This window comes from Aspergillus eucalypticola (assembly GCF_003184535.1).
Source record: "Aspergillus eucalypticola CBS 122712 chromosome Unknown BO83scaffold_12, whole genome shotgun sequence".
Taxonomy (NCBI): Eukaryota; Fungi; Ascomycota; class Eurotiomycetes; order Eurotiales; family Aspergillaceae; genus Aspergillus; species Aspergillus eucalypticola.
Window position 1 is genome coordinate 93,840 of NW_020290286.1, and position 18,417 is coordinate 112,256.

The window sequence follows — 18,417 nt, forward strand, 5'->3', positions numbered from 1 at the left end:
TATAGTTGGCAGGTGGGCCTGTCTTCTCTACACCCAAAAAAGTCTTTAGACTTGCCTTGATCTGTCTCAAACACTAGACCAAAGGCAGCTAGCTAGTAATAAATCTCACGATTTTGAATTAGTATATACATTGCCATATGACAGATGCCCAAATGTAGACGGCAATTGTTGTAGTAAATATGTCGAACCCTTCTAACCATTAACTCATGATAGCATATAATCCCCTTTCATGACGCCGCGATAATCCCTGGTATCTGATAATGTCAAGTCGAAACACAAGCGCTAACTCATTTTGCTTTCAGAAGGAAAGAGAGAAATTTGTATGAAAGCAGACACCACATTATTTGCCCCTTTTCGGGGTCGGTGTCCACATGTTCCTCAGAGATGAACTTGAGGACGATGCCGCTAGACGAGGCGTACTTCCCACCTGGTGAAGTAACTTCTGTGCTGCGGGAGTCAACACTTTGTTCGTCCTCCCTCCTGGCGTAGCTGCACTTGGGGTACGCAAACCAAAGTCCAGTCGTGGGCTGCTGGCGAACCGTGGCGTTACAGGGGTCTTTGTTTCGCGAAGGGACTTCTCCGCTCGCTTAGACCTCGCTACGCGATCTACCATGCGGTGGTGAATATCTTCTCGTCTCCGGTTTTCTTTGATCTCAAAAGGATTCGGTGTGGCATCACTGCCGCCAAGCAGGCGAATATCATCCAGAGAAATCGCAGAATCCTTATTGTCATTTGATGAAGCGAGGGGATATTCAGGCTCATCCTCATCCACAAAGGCATACCCATTCACTCGTGGCGTCTCACCCCCTGTATATACTGCTTCAGATTCGGTGGGCCGAGGGTGTCCGGCAATAGCGTCTTTAATGGCCGATATCGAAGGTGAGGGCGGGGGTGCATTTGTGGCAGATGACGTCTGCTGGACGCTCTCATCTGGTAACCGTGTGTTCTGAAACACTACCCGCTTGGGCCCTGCGCGCGATGATGCTTCGGCTTTTTGCTGTATAGTTTCATATGAGTCCTCTATGGAAGAAGGCGCAAACATGAGCGAGTTCTCGGGTTGAGTCTTCCAGGTATCTGGATTTGCGGGCCGGGCGTCCAGGTCAGTCTTTATGGCCACCTGCTTGAGTTGATCTGGGTTACCCCCTTGTGCCTCGATCCGCTTAGCTTCTTGCCGCCGATACGCAATCTGTCTAGCAGTCGGTATTTTATTCCCACTCCACAACCATTTATATCTCTCGCGGTGCTTTTCATTTTGTTTATCGAGCAGCTTGTTGAACGACTCATTATCTTCACTCGTATATTTGGCCTGGAACTCTAGCAGCCCAAGGCGAGACACATCCGGTTTAGTAGCATGGTCGACGTTGGGTGTAGTAGATGACGAAGTTGTTGACATGACTGACATCGGTGTATCTCCACCCCAGCCCATCGGGGTGTCTTCAGGGCGTCCCGAATTGGTGGCTCGTGGTGTCATATTGGCTGATCCGGAATGCGATCGAGCTCTTCCCGGTGTCTTCAACAGGTCGGTCAATTTCTTCTTGGAGCTGACGATCCATTGTTTGTTTTTCGAATCAAGCGCATCCAAGTACTCTTGCTTCACCTGGGCTTCCAGGAGGCCGGGGAAATAATCACGCGCGATAATCTCCGACAGAGCATTGGTGTAGATATCTTCGTCCAACACAGTGGCCGGCCGCTTGATACGCTTGGGTGGCGGCGGCGGGGGCATAAGGCTGGTTTCGCTTTGACGTTTGGTCAGAGCCTGCGAGTCGGCAGACATGACTGGTGATTGCGTGTGAGACAAAGACATAAGCGTAGAAGTATCGAAGAAGAAGGTTGCTAAATGATGAAGAGGCAAGGGAAGAAGGAAGACGACATGCTCGTCTGCGACCAAGCGTGGATGACGAACATGGAAAGAGCGATCCCCGATATCAGCAGAGGAAGGAGCACACTACTGGCAGAATATCCAGACCGCCCTTGTTGGCGGTGAGAGCCGCCGTCACATGGCGATCAGGTGGTCTGGTCTAGCCTGATGCACGTGGGCTTACTTGTTTCAACGTCTGCTACTGCAATGCCCAGTACTTGAAAACTGAATCAATGAATAGCGCCATTCATGCTATAGTGACAGTAATATCAAATGTTATAATCATCACTTTTTCCTCTCCACGGTTTGCCCGCGTGTAAACCTCGTATCAAACAACTCTTTTCAGACAGACCCAGTTATCCCTTCCTGCTCTATCTATATACTGACACAGACCTAAATCGACAATGGATGTTGAACAACACAAGTGCTACTGCAATCGCAGCAGCTACCCAGACAAAAACCGAGACCAACAAAATGAAAAATATAAATCCGAAAGAATGTTCTCCGACTGAAACCCCGTTCACTGTCCTTTCCAAATCCTCCATTGCCAGAAAAACACCCAAGATTTTTTCTTCCCGAGGAAAACAGTCGCTGAGAAATGCACCAGGAAATGCAAGTGAAGAAAATCTGAGGAAATAACAAAGAAAACATAAGCGCATAGCCCGCAAGATTGGGACCGAATGACGGTTCAATAGATAACATTCATCGCAGAGAAATCGAAACGCAAGCCACCACAATGAGGGAAAAAATAAAGAATCATCAAGTCGTTGAAGAAGTTCTATAAGTGAACGGATGAGAAACGGAATGTTGCAGAATGCTGAGAACAAGGGGTCTGTGATGGATGCAAGTTGTCGTCAGGTTGATTGCAGCTCAATTGGCTGCAGGAGTGGGGAAGAGAGAATAGGATGCTCGGCCCTTGCGCCGAGGGGCGGCCCTAGAGGCAGCATCATTCTTGATGGCTCTGGCAATCAATGGGCCTGCCTCCACTTCAGTGGTGGACTTGGCTCTGTCGTGGATGGAAGGACCCACGGTGGACGCATAGCCTGAAGGCTCGGGGCTTGCGTCGCCATCGGCTCGGAAAAGAAGCTGGGCTTCAACTTCGCGGGCCAGGCTCTTGGTCTGCCGGTGATGGGAAGATTCGGGGCGCCCCATTCCTGAAAGTTCACCTGAGAGTCTCTGCTCAGATGGGTGGAACTCACGGCTGCTTGCCAAACTGTGCACCAGATCAGGAACACTAGCAGTCGATACGGAGGAACGATGTTTGCGGACGACCGACGCGGCGCGGGACAGGATCAAACTTTCCTGGGAGTTACACTTGCTGATGGGGGAGAAGCTGCTCCGGGGAGACACAGACTGGTCCATAGGCTGGATCACACCTGGCTGCGAGTAGAAGGCGAAGTGTCGGTCTGACTCCGTGTCCGCCGTCAAATACTCATCGTACAGCGAATCGGGGCTAATATGTTTCCCCAAGGTAGGGGCAAACCTCACAGGCTGAAAATAATCACTGTCCCGCTGCGTCACAGCAATGCCAGTGTTGTCATCTAGTGTGGAGGTAACCACTACCTGTGCGCTGGGGACATGATCCAGGTCAGTAGCGGGCAAGGCCGACGCGCTCAGCCGCATTGGTTCAAACATCGCAGTGTTCCCATCTGCGCCAGTAACCCCGTGTTCCGCATCGTCTTGTCGAGCCTCGTCAAGTGAACTGCGAGTCCAGTCAAAGTTGCAATTCGACTCGGCAGCATGTTCATAGCAGTAGTCAATGTCTGCGTCCCAAGACTCATATATAGTTTCTTGGATGGCTTTCAAGTTGACTGAGGATCTCCTTCGGACTGGCTCCCGAGCCATGGACTCTTGCAGTGGTGCAATACGATCCTGTGGAAGGGTGGGGGAACCCAGTGCCTCGGCGAACTTTCTTGACAAGTCTTCGGCAACAAAAATGGACAAATCGGACCTAGGGCCAGCCAGGGAAGTGTTGGATGGAGATCGCGCCTCAGACAGAGGCGGAGATCTTAACATAACAGGCGCGCGAGGAGAGACCTCGTCAGTTTCGAGGCCGGCTCCTTCATGCCAGGGGGCCGGCTCCTCTTCTTCTGGCACGTCTTCCAAGTCTGACGACAGAGTGGGTAAGGACATTGACGAGGTGCGGGCATTCATCACTTCATTGTTGACGCTGGTCGGGAAGGAATGGCCCGAAGGAGGCTGGAACATGTCTTCCATAGGGATCTGCGGCCAAGCAGCAGCATGTTCTACATCCTCGGTATGCGAGTATACATGCTCCGGGTATGTCGGTTGGGTTGACAGACCCAGGATCTCGTCAATGGCGCGAGGAGCTGGCTCAGGTAATTCAGGGGAGGATGCCAGTCTCGGGGAGGAGGCTCTCGGCGGCGGGCTGGTTGACCCAACTCTAGGAAACCTTGGGACAGGCCGCGAGAAGTTCTCAATGACGCGCGATTCTCTTCGTCCTCTGAGGTCGCGCTGCTTGGGACTCACCGACGAGGAACCACCTGGAGATGCTGGTGGACTACTTGGCGGAGGGGGAACAACGTCGTCACAGCCAATGGCCGTCCCACACTGAGTAAGATCCTCCGTGGAGAAGTCACGGAAGTGCAGGTCCTCAGCACGAATTCCTTTCAGGTTGGTAACAGGCCTCTGAGAGGCACGAATGGCCGAGAACTCAGTGACCAAGTCAGTCTCCCGGGCTTTTTCCAGCGATTGGAATTGGGACGGGCTCGTATGAGTCAGATGGTGGAAGTCAAAAGGATCCGAGATGAGGTTCTTCAGCTGGTCATCTGTGGCGAGTCCATTGTGTGAGCATTGAATACAATGTCGACAATTACAGCGCAATGCGCATGTGACAGGAGTGACTTACGCGCATCACTATGGCGTGACTTGTTCCGGCTGAAGATCTCCGAGACTTCAAAGCGAGGCTTTTCACGCTCCATTTCATCCTCCTCGTCCAGCGTGGAGACAATGTGGAACTTACTTCCCTGACGACGGAGGATCCGGCTTCCCCGCGAAAGGAGCGACTTGGTCACGCTCTCGGGCCGTTCATGGCGGACACCAGCCGCCGAGGTTGCCCGGTCATCATGCGACGGCAGCGATGCTGCATCCACGGAAGTCATGGAAGACGCGGGGGAACGGCGGGAAGAGGTGGTAGAGTTGGTGGTGTTACTGCGAGAGCGGCCACTGAACACGGACAGCCGCTTGGGACTATGCGCATGTGCAGTTGACCTGGAGCGGGTGTGGACCGAATATGGTTCGGGGGACTCGTTATGGGGTGCTCTGGCGGAGGGACGGTCCAGATCCTGCTGGGACATGGTGTGAATGGACACTGGCGGGTGGGAAGCCTGCATCAGAGGAACAGAGGGAAGGTATGTTGACTATATATCAGGGAATCCAGGTGGGCGATGACCGAGTCGTGGGGGCGGGCAAATGAGCAAGGCGAAGCAAGTGAGCGACCGTTAAGCCTCCGATTGTGATGGGATGGTCCTAGCTTTGACCATGGTAGGGAAAAGATGCCGCACACCAGAGAGCTGGGGAGACACAAAGCAGTCGAGAGCACCGACGAGCTGAAGATTGGCGGGTTTTCAAGGTCGAGGTTGAAAGCGCATGCCCCGTGTCGAGAGCCACGGAAAGTTTCTTGAGTGTTTTAGATTGAAAGTTGAAACGGCCGCGGGAAACGTATCCAAAACCCTGGGTCACAAGTGACAAGAAGGAATGAGATGATGGGGGAGGGGGAAACAAAAGGAAAATGGAAATGATAGATCAATTGCAAGAGGGGAAAGCAAAGAGAGAGAGAGAGAGAGAGAGAGAGAAAGATAGTGGAGAGAGTACGAGTAAGTAAGAGAAATCAAGAGAGAGCGTGTGAAGAAGATATGGAGACAACAGATGTGGGCAAAGGATGGAGTAAATGAGCCGTAAAGTAAAGTTCCAGCCGTCGCTGTCGCAATAACAGTTTAGGGAGCAAGTGGTTTTTACTGGACGGACCCAAACTAGTGGCCGCAGTACCAACGAAAAGGAATGATGGGTCGGGACTAGTCCGTAGATAGTGAAGTAGTGAAATAGTAAAAGTAGTAGTAAGTAGTAAGGTATGGGATTAAATTCTGGGGAAAACGAGGGTAAAACACTGGGTGAACGGGGAAAAGACAAACGATCACAACCAGCACTATAAAAAGAGCAGCAACAAACTACTACGAAACCCACACTAAGATGAAGGGAAAGAAATTGAGACGGGGTAGGCTAGAACAGAGAAAGAAGAGACAGAGAGTGTGTGAAGGAGAGGGGGGGAGGGAAGAGGACTATACTAGTAGTAGAAATTGTAGATGGAGGGAAAGGAGCGAGACGAGACGATCATCAAATACTGGCGATGTCAATCCCAGCCCAGTTCCAGACTTATTTTACGGTACACCAACAACACGGGACGGCAGGGGTATTGAGCGTATTTTCCTCCTCCTCCCTCCCTTCCCCTCTCTCCCAACACTGCATCGGATGCCGTAAGGTAAATAACCGCTTCAGCCAGCAGGGTCAGTCAGTCAAAAAATAAAAAACTCAAAATGGTAAACCTATGTTGTTATTTTATTTTTTTTATTCCGACTTATTTATTTTTTTCATCTCTGTCTTTTCTTTTTTTTTGTTTTTTTTTTTTTTTTTTAGCATTTTTACTTTCTTGTCCCGCCCACGTTCGCCGTTGAAAAACTTTGTCTTCTTTTCTTTTTCTTCCTTCGGGAAGTAAATGGGTGAATTTTCCATTGGCCCTGCCCGAGGACATTTGTTTTAGCTGTAGGATTAATATTGATTGACACAATCATTACCGGTGTCAGATATTCTTCCGTTCAGCGGGCAATTAAGGTAACAATCAGCCACTATGATACTAACTACTACCTCAAGTATGCCTGGACCTCGCTCCTCGGCGCCCCCCCCCCCCCCAAAGAAAAGGCCTTACGGAGTAAACAGGTAATAGTAGTTGACAAGTCTCAGAATATATCATCCTGAATCCTGGGATCCGCCTTACGGCTCTCTTCCCGATAGCAATCATACATAGCAATCGGCCCTATGGAACCAAAACCAAGCTTGTGCGTGTGTATGCTGTGTATGTGTAAGTAAGTAGTAGTATGAATTGACATTGACACCTTTCCCATCTGTCGTGTCCCGCCGCCGCAGCTGCAGTAGCAACATCATCGTCATCGTCATCTTCCCCCAGAGTGGATATGGTATATTTAAAAAAAGCAACATGCGTTTGAGATCATGATCGAAGGGAAGATGGAAAAGGGATCATTCCCTTCTCCTTCCTCCCCCCAAAGAGGCAACCGAGGGAGGGGGGAATTGAACGAACCTCCTAAGACTAATCCACAGGATCGTTCGATCCCGAGGCAGTTGAACCAAAGATAGACACTATCATCCTTCGTGGGGGAAAAACGACACGATGCCATTTTGAAGGAATACGCAATAAAAAGAAAAGGAATTATTTCACCCCCCTTCCCCCTTTCGCACAGACATTCAATGGCTCGACTGCCTAACCCATGAGCCCCCAATTGACCGAACTCTCCTCCCCTATTAACCGTCTAGTTAGTCAATTGCCCCTTAAACTAACTACCACCTACGCAGTTCCCCCAACTCCAAGATACCCAAGTGAGTAATAGGTATCACCCAAGATGGGAAAGGGGAAGACAGACTCGGATACAGAAGCAGAGACAGAAGAAAGACAGTGTGAAGATGAGCGGGACTTCAACCGAATCTAGGTATGCTCGATTGCTTTCCCTTTTCGGTCTTAATTGTAATTACTATTATCTGTCGGGGTCCATGGATTGCGCCGTGCGCTGATCGATCGGGCTTTTGCCTAGACATGGACTCGAGATGGACAGAGAGACACACAGAAAGAGAGAGATCCCTCAAGGCACTAAAACTCCTCCGGCGCAACAAAACAACGCACATGGGCTTCCAGCCATGGTTCTAGGGGCTTCCATCGAAATGACAGGGAGGATAAGGGAAAAAAAAATAAAGAGAAAAAGCAAACATGTTGATTAGCGGTCGGAAATCGTCTCCTCGACGCACACATACACACACACACAAAGCTGTTGTTGTCGTTGTTGCTTATGGAATGATGAGCTGAGACGGTAATCTAATGAATGATATGCGTTCTACCTTCCCCAAGACAATTAACTAAACGATGCTGCAATGACCTACAGAGTCCACTTTGGTACAGATTACTATCGGTTATCTATTTCCCCCAAGGGCCCAGAATCAATAACATGATAATTAATCTATCTGACCGTCGAGCACCGAGCTCTCAGCTCGGGACTCTCGGTCAGACGCGATGATCTCACGGGGACTTCCGTTGGGCGAGTATTGGCGGTGGGTTCGACGGAACCACAAAGGGCTGATAGTGAATCAATTATAGGCGATGGATGCGATACAATGTGCAATGGGATCATGGTCAATCGAAGTCATGCATGGACTTCGGCCATTATCTTGGAGGTTTTTTTCCTTTTTTCTCCTACCGGCTGAAGTAAGACAAATCTATCATTGGCACCGTTACTCTCCGACGGACTACTCTTGCGAAAGAGTGAGAGACAGAGGTCCAAATATTCGCGCGTTTGTTCGGGGTAAACCCCATACTGTCAGCAGGCGAGCACGCTGATTGACGGGTTCATTGTGGACATGCATACGTACCTACATGCATGCATGCAGCTACTGGGTAGGTACAGACAGACTTACGGAGCACAGTGCCTAGGACTACCTAGTGCATAAGCAGTCCTGAGACTCTATGAACCCAAACAGCATGACATCCGAACAGCCTCGAATTTGACCGAGGGATGTTTTGTTCCTCCTTTCCTGCCTCTCCCTTGTCCCGACAATACGAGCGAGACGTCAAACTCAGGCACCACCGGATCTTCATTCGCTTAGAGGGAGACTTCGGGGCCCAGTTTCAACGTTTCTCTCCACCGGGCAACAGAAGTCGTGCTAGCCCATAGTTGCAGTGTCTTGACTGGACGCCCGACGGAAGCTTTCTCGGCCTGGCTGAACCTTGTGAACGCCAGAGCGGATCCTGTGTGTCGGGATAAGCTGGTTGACTTGCCAGATTGGTTCGGGGACCCAGAGGGAAGCCACGGGCTGGAAGGGGATGCTTGAACCATGGTTCCGGTAAATGGCAATTGGGTGAAAGGTTGCATCCGCGCCAGGCACAAACAAACATTTTCCAACATGACAGGTATAACTCTAACTCAAAAAGTGATTATTCTCATAACTGCTAGCCAAGGGTGGGAATAACAACATATACACATACATTATACATACATACATACATACATCTACAGCCACAACCCACTAATATCTACTAGTACTTGCGCTCTTCTCCATTGCTGTACTAACTACTGGATCTACCTGCTGGAATTGGAGGACAGCTCCGACGGGAGGGGACGGTGGCAGACGCGAACGGCGCACAGAATCCGCCCAAGCGGTGGTGGATTATTATATCCACTTAACGTGGTGAAATCGACTCATCATATTAAATCGACCCGCGACCATCCTGGTCAGTCCCCATCTTAAAAGAGACAGATTCATGCAGTGACCAGGATGTCCGGGCTTGCGAGACCCAGTGAGGATATGGACAATTAACAGTAGTGCTCCTCTCTGTTCCACCGGGTGCGGTTCAGTCTTAGGTACCGAGGAACACCAAGGAAAATTACCACGCGAGCCACCTGCAAAGTAAATGGTAGTACTGAGTACTAGGGACGCGTTGCTTCCCAGCAAGTGCCATGATTGATTGATTGTTCAGTCGGTCTCCGTCTCCAATGGGTCTTACCTCGGGCCCGAGATGACAGAATTTCCACATGTGCTTCGGCCGTCTCCAACCGACAAAAAGACGTTGGATGAACGGATACTCTTACAGCGTCCGTTGAAAGTCAATTGGAAACGTCATATCAGCTGTCAATTGCTACTTTCCCCATGGTCGGTTATCGTTAGTACCGGAGACTACGGACTCTACGGGGTGGACCTCGGAACCTGGAGGTGAAAAGGAACCATTGCAGGATGAGAAGGAGGGGAAGAAAAGAGGGAGGAGACGGGAAAGGATTCAGATTCAGATGGGTTACTCGATTGAGTCATCCCAGATCTCAGTTCTCAGATTGAGTGCGAACACACCGCTAATATGTTCTCATCTTGACTAACCCAGAACTTGCTTATGCGCCTCTTACATGTACCTGCAGCTCTCGTGCAGCCCGTCACGTTTCCCCCTTCACGTTCCTTGCTTTTTTCTTTTCTTTTTCTTCTCTTACATGGACCGGCGGTCTGGATGTGCAGCCTGCTCGTGGGAGAATCTTCCCAGCCAGCAGGGAAGACGTGTCCAATATGGAGTTCAGTCACTCCATTGACTGGGGCAGCTGTGGACAGGAACACTGCATGAGAATCGGTAGGCATCCGCCTGCTTTCAGCCGTCAATGGCTACTAATAATAATAATGAATAATCCCGACGTAAGAAGCAGTTCTTCCGGTGCAGCTGAGGCTCGTCAGCTGATCCACCGAGGGTCTTTTTTTCCCTCTCCTTACGTATATTTTACTTACATACCCTTCTCCAAACAAGTATTGGAGATACCGGAACAGATACGGATACCCATTATCCGCACCGGCCATACCATACCATACAAGTTCAGGTACTATACTTATCCTCCTCCATCTTTGTGCAGATACCCACAGTAAGGCCATAATGGAGAGCCCCATTGAGAGATAATATATCGCAGATAAGAGAAGCCACACACGCAGAGAGAGAGAAAGAGGGTCGGAGAAAGAGACGGAGCAAGGAAGAAAGAGAGAAAGAAAGAGAAAGAGACTGACCGAAGGAAAAAAAAAAAAAAGCCCCTCTCAGACATACACACACGCACAACCATCACTACAAAGAAAAATCCCACCACCAAACCAACAATTTCCCTCACACACACACACATCTTCCCCCCAAACTAGCCCCCATCCACATCTCAAATCCTCAAACAAAACAACTAACTTCACACATCTCGCTTCAGCCCCAAAAGGCAGGCAGTAACAACACCACACCCAGCCTCCCAACTACTTACTACTACCACACCACTGTCTCAGATCCAACCTTAATAACCACCACTATGTCCATCCCTTTCTTTTCCAAGTTACACCTATCCCCCCCTAGCGTGTAGCACCATCCAACCCAACCCACCCATTTCCACTTCCCCCCTCCCTCCCTTCCCTTGCCCCCAACTTCTTTCTCCATCGTTCGAAGGACTCCTGACGATCCCTGGTGTCTAGACTCGAGACTAGAGACGATAGGTAATAGCCCAGCCCTTTCCTTCGCTGTTACTGTGGGTGGTGGTGGTGGTGCTGGTTTAGTTTAGTTTAGTTTAGTTTTAGTTTAGTTCTACTTAAGTCTACTGTTTTAGTTTGTACCGAGTCAGTACACTAAAACTAAACCAATTTATGACTGAATGGGATGATGGATGGGGGGAGGGAATCGGGGGTTGGTTTCCTTGATTGTTTCTTGATGCGTATCGTGTTCGGTATGCGTGTATTTATTGTATGGGTCGGTATTTAGCTTCTTTATATAAATACTAGTACTTCTACTACTTCTATTTCTATACTCGCTATACATAGGTCAATGATATATATATGATGCTACCTTACTTTACTACCTAGTAATATGATGTAGAGATACGAATAATACTACTACTATACAGGTAGAACACGTCTTGTACACATTTCATGTTCGATTGACTTATTGCATATCTAACAGTACATAACATGCTTACTAGTACTTAGAGAGGTCAAAATGGTTCTATGAGAGCCACTCATATACTAAGTACTACTACACAGCACATCTATAACAGCATCAATGGCTCATTTCATGCTTCGATCATAGTATAGACAAATCTTGCCCCGCCCCCCCCCCCCCCATAAGTAAGTACCGATATAAGTAAGTAGTAGCAGTAGTAATAATATCTGAAGTATCGAACATCCAATCCCAACGCCATCTCTTCAAATACATGAATGGAAAGTTGGAATCAAAGGGGGACAAAAAAAAATAAAAAATAAAAAGAAACACATAGAGAAAGATAACAAGCAAGGCACAACCATCCGTAAAACTACATGTTCCTTCTGCTCTGCTCCGCTCTGCTCTCCTCCCCACCCAACAAACAAGCTCCTAAAGAGGTAGTAGGTAGGTTAAGTAAGATCGATCTAGATCACTCACTCCCTTATTCACTCATCCTCCTTCAGATCCATATCATCATCACCACCATCGTCATTGAACAAGCCATCATCATCGTCTTCGCCCCCATCGCCCCCAGTTGTGGCCCCTTCGCCCCCTCCTCCAGCCACCGCCGCCCCATTATCCTCATCCTCATCCTCATCTTCATCATCATCAGCCACTCGTCGACTGACCTTGGCCCGACGACGCTGCACCACATCCTGCTCTTCTTCATCCTCGTCATCATTCGCCCCAGTATCACGCATCGCATGGTCCTCATCCACCCCCTCCTCCTCGTCATCCGAATCCACCACCATCTCACTACTCTTGTACTTGCTCTGCTGCGCCTTACTACCAGACCGACGTTCCAGACGCCGGCGCTTCTTCGGCGCCGCCGCCGCTTCGCCATCGGAGTCCGGTTCCGAGCTCCTCTCTCTAGAAGGAGAATCGCCCCCATCATTGATGAAGTCGTCCTCGTTGCGCTTCTTCTTGCGCTTAGTAGACGTCATCCTCTTCTTGCGCTTAACCTTAGCACCCGTCTCCGACTCAGTGGTAAGTTCCGCTTCCTCACGCGCACGTTCTTCTTCCGCGCGCTGCTCCGCCAATCGCTGCGCTTCCTCGATCATGCGCTGCCGCTCCTCCGCTACGCGCTGTTTGCGCTCGCGCTCTGCTTCCTGAGCCTTGCGCACTTCTTCTTCGCGCTGGCGCTTTTCGGCTTCACGCGCCTCGCGCGCTTGTTGGAGCTTGGCGGCGTTCTTCTCTTCGTATTCCTTTTGACTTTGGAGCGCGCGCTCGAGTTGCTTCAAGATGGTGCGACCCATGTTGGCGCGCTGTTCCAAGGCGCTGGATGGGTACGGTGGGTTCTTGGCTTGAGCTACGCGGTTGAAGGTCTCCACGGCTTGTTGGAGGCCTTCAGCGGCATCTTGGACGTCTTGGACCGTCTTTTGCGTTTCCGGGAGGCCGTAGGTGAGGGAGGCGATTTGGTTCTGGACGAAGGCGACGTTGAATTCGAGGTGGACTTGGCCCGGAGCGACGGAGTGGGCGCGCTGCGCGTAGTCGAGGGCGGTTTTCATAGCCTGCAGGTTCATCTCTTGCTTGCCCTTGGCAAGCCAGACGCGGCCGAGGCAGGCGAGGATTTGTGCGTCGCGGGCGCGGTCTTTGGATAGTGCGGCTTCGTAGTGCTCGATCGATCGGGTGTATTGGCGGAGCTCGGCGTAGACGTGGCCGAGGTTGAGGTAGACGCTGGCGTCGCGTAATGTGTCACGGATCTTGGAGAAGATGTGCACGGCGGAGGCGTGGTCCTTTTTATCATCGACAAGGGCGATGGCGATACCTTGGGCGGCGTATGCGTTGCGGGGGTCCAGTTGGAGGGCCTTGTCGAAGAACTCGACGGCTCGCTCATACATCTTGCGCCGCTTTTCTTTATCCTGGTCGCTGTCGCGGCGCATATCGCGCGCTGTAGACAAGTGGATGTTGCCCATGCCCGTCAGGGAGTACCGGTCGTGCTTGTCGTAGTATTGCAGGGTGTGTTTGTAGTGGCGCTGTTCGTGGTCCTCAGCCAGGTTGGCTGCCCGCTTCTTGGACTTGCTGAGGTACCAGCCGAACAGGGCGCGTACTTCCAGGTTGGTCGAGTCAGCTTCGTAGAGCTTGGCCATCTTCTTCGGGCCCTCGTCTGTGGGGCTCTGGCGCAGGGCGATGTACGTCAAGCGTGCATTGGCTTCGGTGTAGTCAGCGTGACGCTCGAGGAGACCCTGGTACACCTTCTTGGCTTCTTCCGGCATGTCGGCTGCCTCGTAGGTCCGGCCCAGGTTGAAGCTGATGGTGGTGACGAGCGCGTCGGTGTCGAGCTCGCTTTCCTTCTCCTTGGACCGGACGCAGGCATCCAGCGCTGCTTGGAACATGGTCCGGGCTCGTTCGATCTTCTCAGCTTGATACAGGAAGCATCCCATGTTGTTGAGGAGTTGCGGGGGAAGGTGGACGCGGAGAGCTGCCTTGACCTGCTCTTCATCTACGACACCTTCAGGGCGCTCCTCCTCTGCGACCTCTGCCAATTGCATCTCTTCCAGCTGGGTGAGACACTGCATGCTCTTCTCGGGAGCGCTCTGCTCGTACAGCCGGGCCAGGTACACCAAGACGGACTCGTCGGGCGAGATCTTCTTGGTCTCGTCCTTCCAGAGGGCGCGAACCGATTCCAGAAGGTTGATGGCCTTCTTGATCTCAGCCGACTTGTCTTCCTTGCTGCCGCTTCTCTGCGCCGCGAAGACCTCCTCCGCATGAAGCGCGCCGAGCAGGACCATGCATTCGGCATTCTTCGTCTGCTGGATAATCTTTTCGAGGCGGAATTTGGCTCCGTCGAAGTCCTTGTTGGACACTTGCATCTGTACCGTGCCGAACTTGGCCGGGAGGTATCCCTTCTCACCACCGCCACGAGCCTGGTCGGAGCGGTTGTAATACTCCGCAGCACGCGTCAGGTCGCCTTCATAGTGGGACTTCCGACCAAGGAGATACCAGCCGTCGCTGGCAATCTGCATGACATCGGTGTGTTCGATGGCCTTCCGGGCCAGGGTCTCGACGGTGGAGTAAGCCTTCCGGAGGAGGAAGTACCCGCCAAACAGAGAACAAGTCATGGGGTATTCCTTGTCCAATTTGAACGCCTTCTGCGTGTACTGAGTCATTGCTACCTTGTACAATGAACCGAAGGCCGGGTCTGTCGTTGCATGTCGTGAACTGTCGTAAAGATAGTATACTGCGAGGAGAATATTGGCGACCTTGGAGTCAGGGTTCTGTTTGGCAACACAAAGTCAAGCGGTTAGTAAACAAGGAACTGGTACCAGTGGAATCTGTGTAAAACCCACCAACGCCAGAGCTCGCTCCCAAGCAACCTTGGCCTGCTCTTTGAAGCCCAACTGCCACAAGCAACTGCCGATACCAATCCGCGGGTCGGGATCTGTCAAACTGGGCATCTTCATCAGAACCTTCTGGTAGCCTTCCAGGGCCTCGGCGTATCGGCCGAGCAAGTATTGCGTTCTCGCGCGCCCAAGGATGGCCATGACATTCCGACCACCAAAAGCCTTGGACGACTCATCGAAGCACTTGAGCGCCTGCCGCAGCGATTCTACCCTCTCGGATGTGTCAACGGTGCCCGGGCGAACAGGACGGGGTGGATGTAGCGAGGCGCGCAGCAGCGACAGGACACCTCGCGCCAGGAACAGAGGGGGGAACGCCGGATTCAGTCGTGAAGCCTCGTTCAGAGTCGACGTCGCAAGTTGGAGATAATGATCCTTCGTCTTCGCCTCGGTGTACAATTCTCCCTCGGGTGCAACGCGCGGGGCATTCCGACTCTTCAACATCAACAGCCAGCAAACCCATCCCAGCAGACCGAGTTTCTCTTTCGTGGCTCCATGAGCGACCGACGCGAGACCTTTGTTTAAGATGTCGATGGCATGATCGAGTTGCTTCTGCTTGGCGTATGCCAGCGCGATCGTGACCCAAAAGTTCTTAGCGGCCTTTTCGTTCTCCAACAATGTGCAGAGCTCGGTTGGGTCATCTGGAAGAATCTCTAGGCTGACCTCGACTTCACTGTCGAGGGTGGACGCGGGAATGTCGATGGCGGAGGGAATGTCAGAAAAACGGAGATTGGGCAACGGGTTGGCCGCTGGAAGAGAATCGCCATTCGTGCCATTGGCGTGGCCATTCTGAAGGGACGCCATGGCGTGTGCGGGCACTGCTTTAAGCAATGTGTTGTGTTGTGGATGGGGCAATGGGAAGGATTGCGACTGTTTCGGAGAGGTGAAAGGAGCTTGGCTCGTAGTTCAGCTCAACTCATGATCGGGATGAAGCCAAACTAGAGCGGGGGGTAGAAAGATGCGGTTGAAAGAAGTGTCTTCTTGCCGGGTGGCTAGCAAGAAGAGCGCTCCTAAATCTGTAGCAGTCAGAGGACAAAGCCTGTGGTTGCAGCAGATTGAGATCGATGCTTTCTGAAGCGCTCCGGAGGTTTGGCATGAGAGACAGAGAGAGAGGCTGGCCGGGCCGAGTTTACACCGCCACCGCCCGCTTGCCAGCTGTGGCTTGTCATTCACTCACTGGCACTCTCCGTATGTTTGTGTTTACACAGTGCCAATTTATTTAAATGATGTATTCAAATCAATAGAATATGGTGGAGAATTAATATTATAGCTATATATGGTATGCAGCGGCCATCATACGCTGTATTGAACATTTCTCAATAATTAGTGTTTCATGTAATACACCTGCTCGGTGCTATATATGGATTACACTAGAAAGCTATATCGATATCGTAGAAGAGGAAATCAAAAACTGCCCCAAGACCACGTTCAAAGCAATATAGTGGAGGAGAGAAGCATCTATCCAAGTGACACCCATCACGCCAGTAATGAAAAATAGTCATAATAATACTCTAAGCGCATCTGCTCATGTCATGCAACGGGTTGGTTAGAGTGTCGGTCATAGCACATAACGGCAACATCGATCCACGGTCAAGAAGGCATTCCCACATTAGAATCCCAGGAGCTTGGGCAATTTACAGAGGCACACCGCGCCTAGAAGCACCATGAATATCCGGCCAACCTCGGCCCAGTGTCCCAACCGCACATGTGCCTCAGCATACCCTGCAGCCGCGGCAGTCTTCCGGTCCTCGAATCCATGCCCAACCTCGATAGACCCAGCCAGCTCGGACGGGAACCTCCCTGTCTCGTAGTACTCCTCAAGCAAGTGGTCCTTCTCGGTCCAACGCTCGCGGAGCCACGAGTCAAACTCTTGCTGGTCATCCAGAGGGATCTCGGACACGGCAAAACGTCTCCAATGCATATTGACCGAAGTGGGCGGTCGCCCCTGCAGATACGTCGACCGAAGGGTAAAGTACTTGTCAGGTAGACTACCCTTACTGTTGAGGAAAGTAGTTAGTGGAATGCTCATTCGCTTGCAAGCAAGCGCATCGAGTACTTACGGAGGTCCTTCGTAGGCTACGGTGCAGTCATAGACCCACTCCACTGTCCCGCGCAGCTGCTGTAGACAGAAAAATAAACCAGTGGAGCGGGGAATCAGCTCATGCTTCAAAGGGGAGAGTCCCTGCTTTGCGGCATACTCTGCACTCCGCCGCCTGGTGTTGATTGATAGGTTCGTCCCCTCAGGAAAGATCAGAAGCCACATGGGGTCATATTGCGGGGAGCCTGACTGCGATCCCGTATGCTGAGTCTTCAGCTTCTCCAATCGATGTTGCAGACGGGGCTTGTCGGACAACCATTTGCGAGCCATGAAAATAAAGCCGTAAAAGGTCATACCCTGGCCGATAATAGGAATGTACTTCAAGGATTCCTTAAGGATGATGAAGATGCGGCCGTGCATCGTATTCGTGTATGCCACCCACCACAGATAGATCCAATCAGTATACACCTGGTGATTGGCTATGAGGACCAATCGCTCTGGAAATTGGGTCTTTAAGCGCCCATCCTCTGCGACGTGGACCTGACCCCGTACACTCTTGTCACCGCTGACTCGCACAAAGGTAGGACAGCCCCATTGAGTGAGAGCCGTAATGACCAAGCCAAAGGACTGCTTTGTGTACGCCATATAGGAATAATACCAATCCTTGTTTATCACGTATAGAGGGGAGCCGATGACCTGGGTCGCTAGGATGGCGACGCAGCAGCAGTTGAACCATGTGGCCAGGAGCAAAGAGCGGAGAAGCTGCATCGCAATGCCATGCTTCAAACGGGGTTCCTCATCCTGACTGTCAGAAGGCTGCTTTTTCGGAGCGGCTGTGTGATTCAGTTGAGGGTCATGCTTTCGTTGTCGAACCTCGGAGGTATCCATGATGAAAATCAGTTGTTGGCGACGAGGCGTTACGAAGGGACTTGCAGGCCAACTATATAAGAGAGGATAAAGTTCTAGAGATAATGGAACTGGATCGGGCACTGATTAGCTTTCCCACCCTTGGATCACGCGAGCAACCAGATGCAGCACACTGTACAGGAAAAGCGGTGTCTGCCGGAAGGCCAGGAGTGTTTGTTGTAATGTCGAGAGGGATCGGAGGACAAAGGGACTAACTAACGGAAGCCGTACCTATACCGAGGAGGTAATAATAATAATGAGGGGGATGTAAAAATGAACTAGATTCAAGCCATGTTTTGGGGGGAAGATAATTTGAAAGAGAAAAATAGAGAGAGACGGGAGAGAAGGTTGGTTCCTGTCTCGAGGGAGCAGGAAGCTTGAGCCGGAGCACAGCTCTCAAGTGTCTCAATAGTGTGTGGGCGCATGATCAATGATCTCCAGTCAAAAACCACTACGTCAGTTGGCCCGGCCCTCCCCTCAAGGCGGTCAGCGGAGATCCGGGGGT

At 51.3% G+C, this 18,417-nt stretch overlaps 5 protein-coding genes across 5 annotated transcripts; all 5 read right to left on the reverse strand.

Moving 5' to 3' along the window:
- Window positions 1-7: 7 nt before the first annotated feature.
- On the reverse strand, window positions 8-1,883 carry BO83DRAFT_378347 (splicing factor ESS-2 family protein). Its single transcript, XM_025531230.1, has one exon. The coding sequence runs from the start codon at window positions 1,772-1,774 to the stop codon at window positions 341-343; it is 1,434 nt and encodes a 477-aa protein (XP_025388073.1). The 5' UTR covers window positions 1,775-1,883; the 3' UTR covers window positions 8-340.
- Window positions 1,884-2,215: 332 nt separating this feature from the next.
- Window positions 2,216-2,814, reverse strand: BO83DRAFT_29950 (uncharacterized protein). Its single transcript, XM_025527125.1, has one exon. It carries the CDS (start codon window positions 2,558-2,560, stop codon window positions 2,252-2,254), a length of 309 nt encoding a protein of 102 aa, XP_025388074.1. The 5' UTR covers window positions 2,561-2,814; the 3' UTR covers window positions 2,216-2,251.
- Window positions 2,729-5,175, reverse strand: BO83DRAFT_426945 (uncharacterized protein; the record flags this gene model as incomplete). Its single annotated transcript, XM_025535314.1, has 2 exons — window positions 2,729-4,647; window positions 4,728-5,175. 2 exons carry the CDS (start codon window positions 5,173-5,175, stop codon window positions 2,729-2,731), a joined length of 2,367 nt encoding a protein of 788 aa, XP_025388075.1.
- A 4,747-nt stretch (window positions 5,176-9,922) lies between these two features.
- BO83DRAFT_29981 (uncharacterized protein) lies at window positions 9,923-10,426 on the reverse strand. The gene is made up of 2 exons (XM_025527126.1): window positions 10,418-10,426; window positions 9,923-10,352 (listed from the first exon to the last, which is right to left on the reverse strand). The coding sequence occupies exon 2, from the start codon at window positions 10,271-10,273 to the stop codon at window positions 9,977-9,979; it is 297 nt and encodes a 98-aa protein (XP_025388076.1). The 5' UTR covers window positions 10,274-10,352; window positions 10,418-10,426; the 3' UTR covers window positions 9,923-9,976.
- A 1,353-nt stretch (window positions 10,427-11,779) lies between these two features.
- BO83DRAFT_408137 (putative RNA polymerase II transcription elongation factor (Ctr9)) lies at window positions 11,780-18,178 on the reverse strand. Its single transcript, XM_025534020.1, has 10 exons — window positions 17,029-18,178; window positions 16,734-16,965; window positions 14,918-15,838; window positions 14,791-14,845; window positions 14,560-14,769; window positions 14,357-14,538; window positions 14,192-14,329; window positions 13,801-14,164; window positions 13,764-13,779; window positions 11,780-13,742 (listed from the first exon to the last, which is right to left on the reverse strand). The coding sequence occupies exons 1-10, from the start codon at window positions 17,892-17,894 to the stop codon at window positions 12,074-12,076; spliced, it is 4,653 nt and encodes a 1,550-aa protein (XP_025388077.1). The 5' UTR covers window positions 17,895-18,178; the 3' UTR covers window positions 11,780-12,073.
- Between the last annotated feature and the right edge of the window lie 239 nt (window positions 18,179-18,417).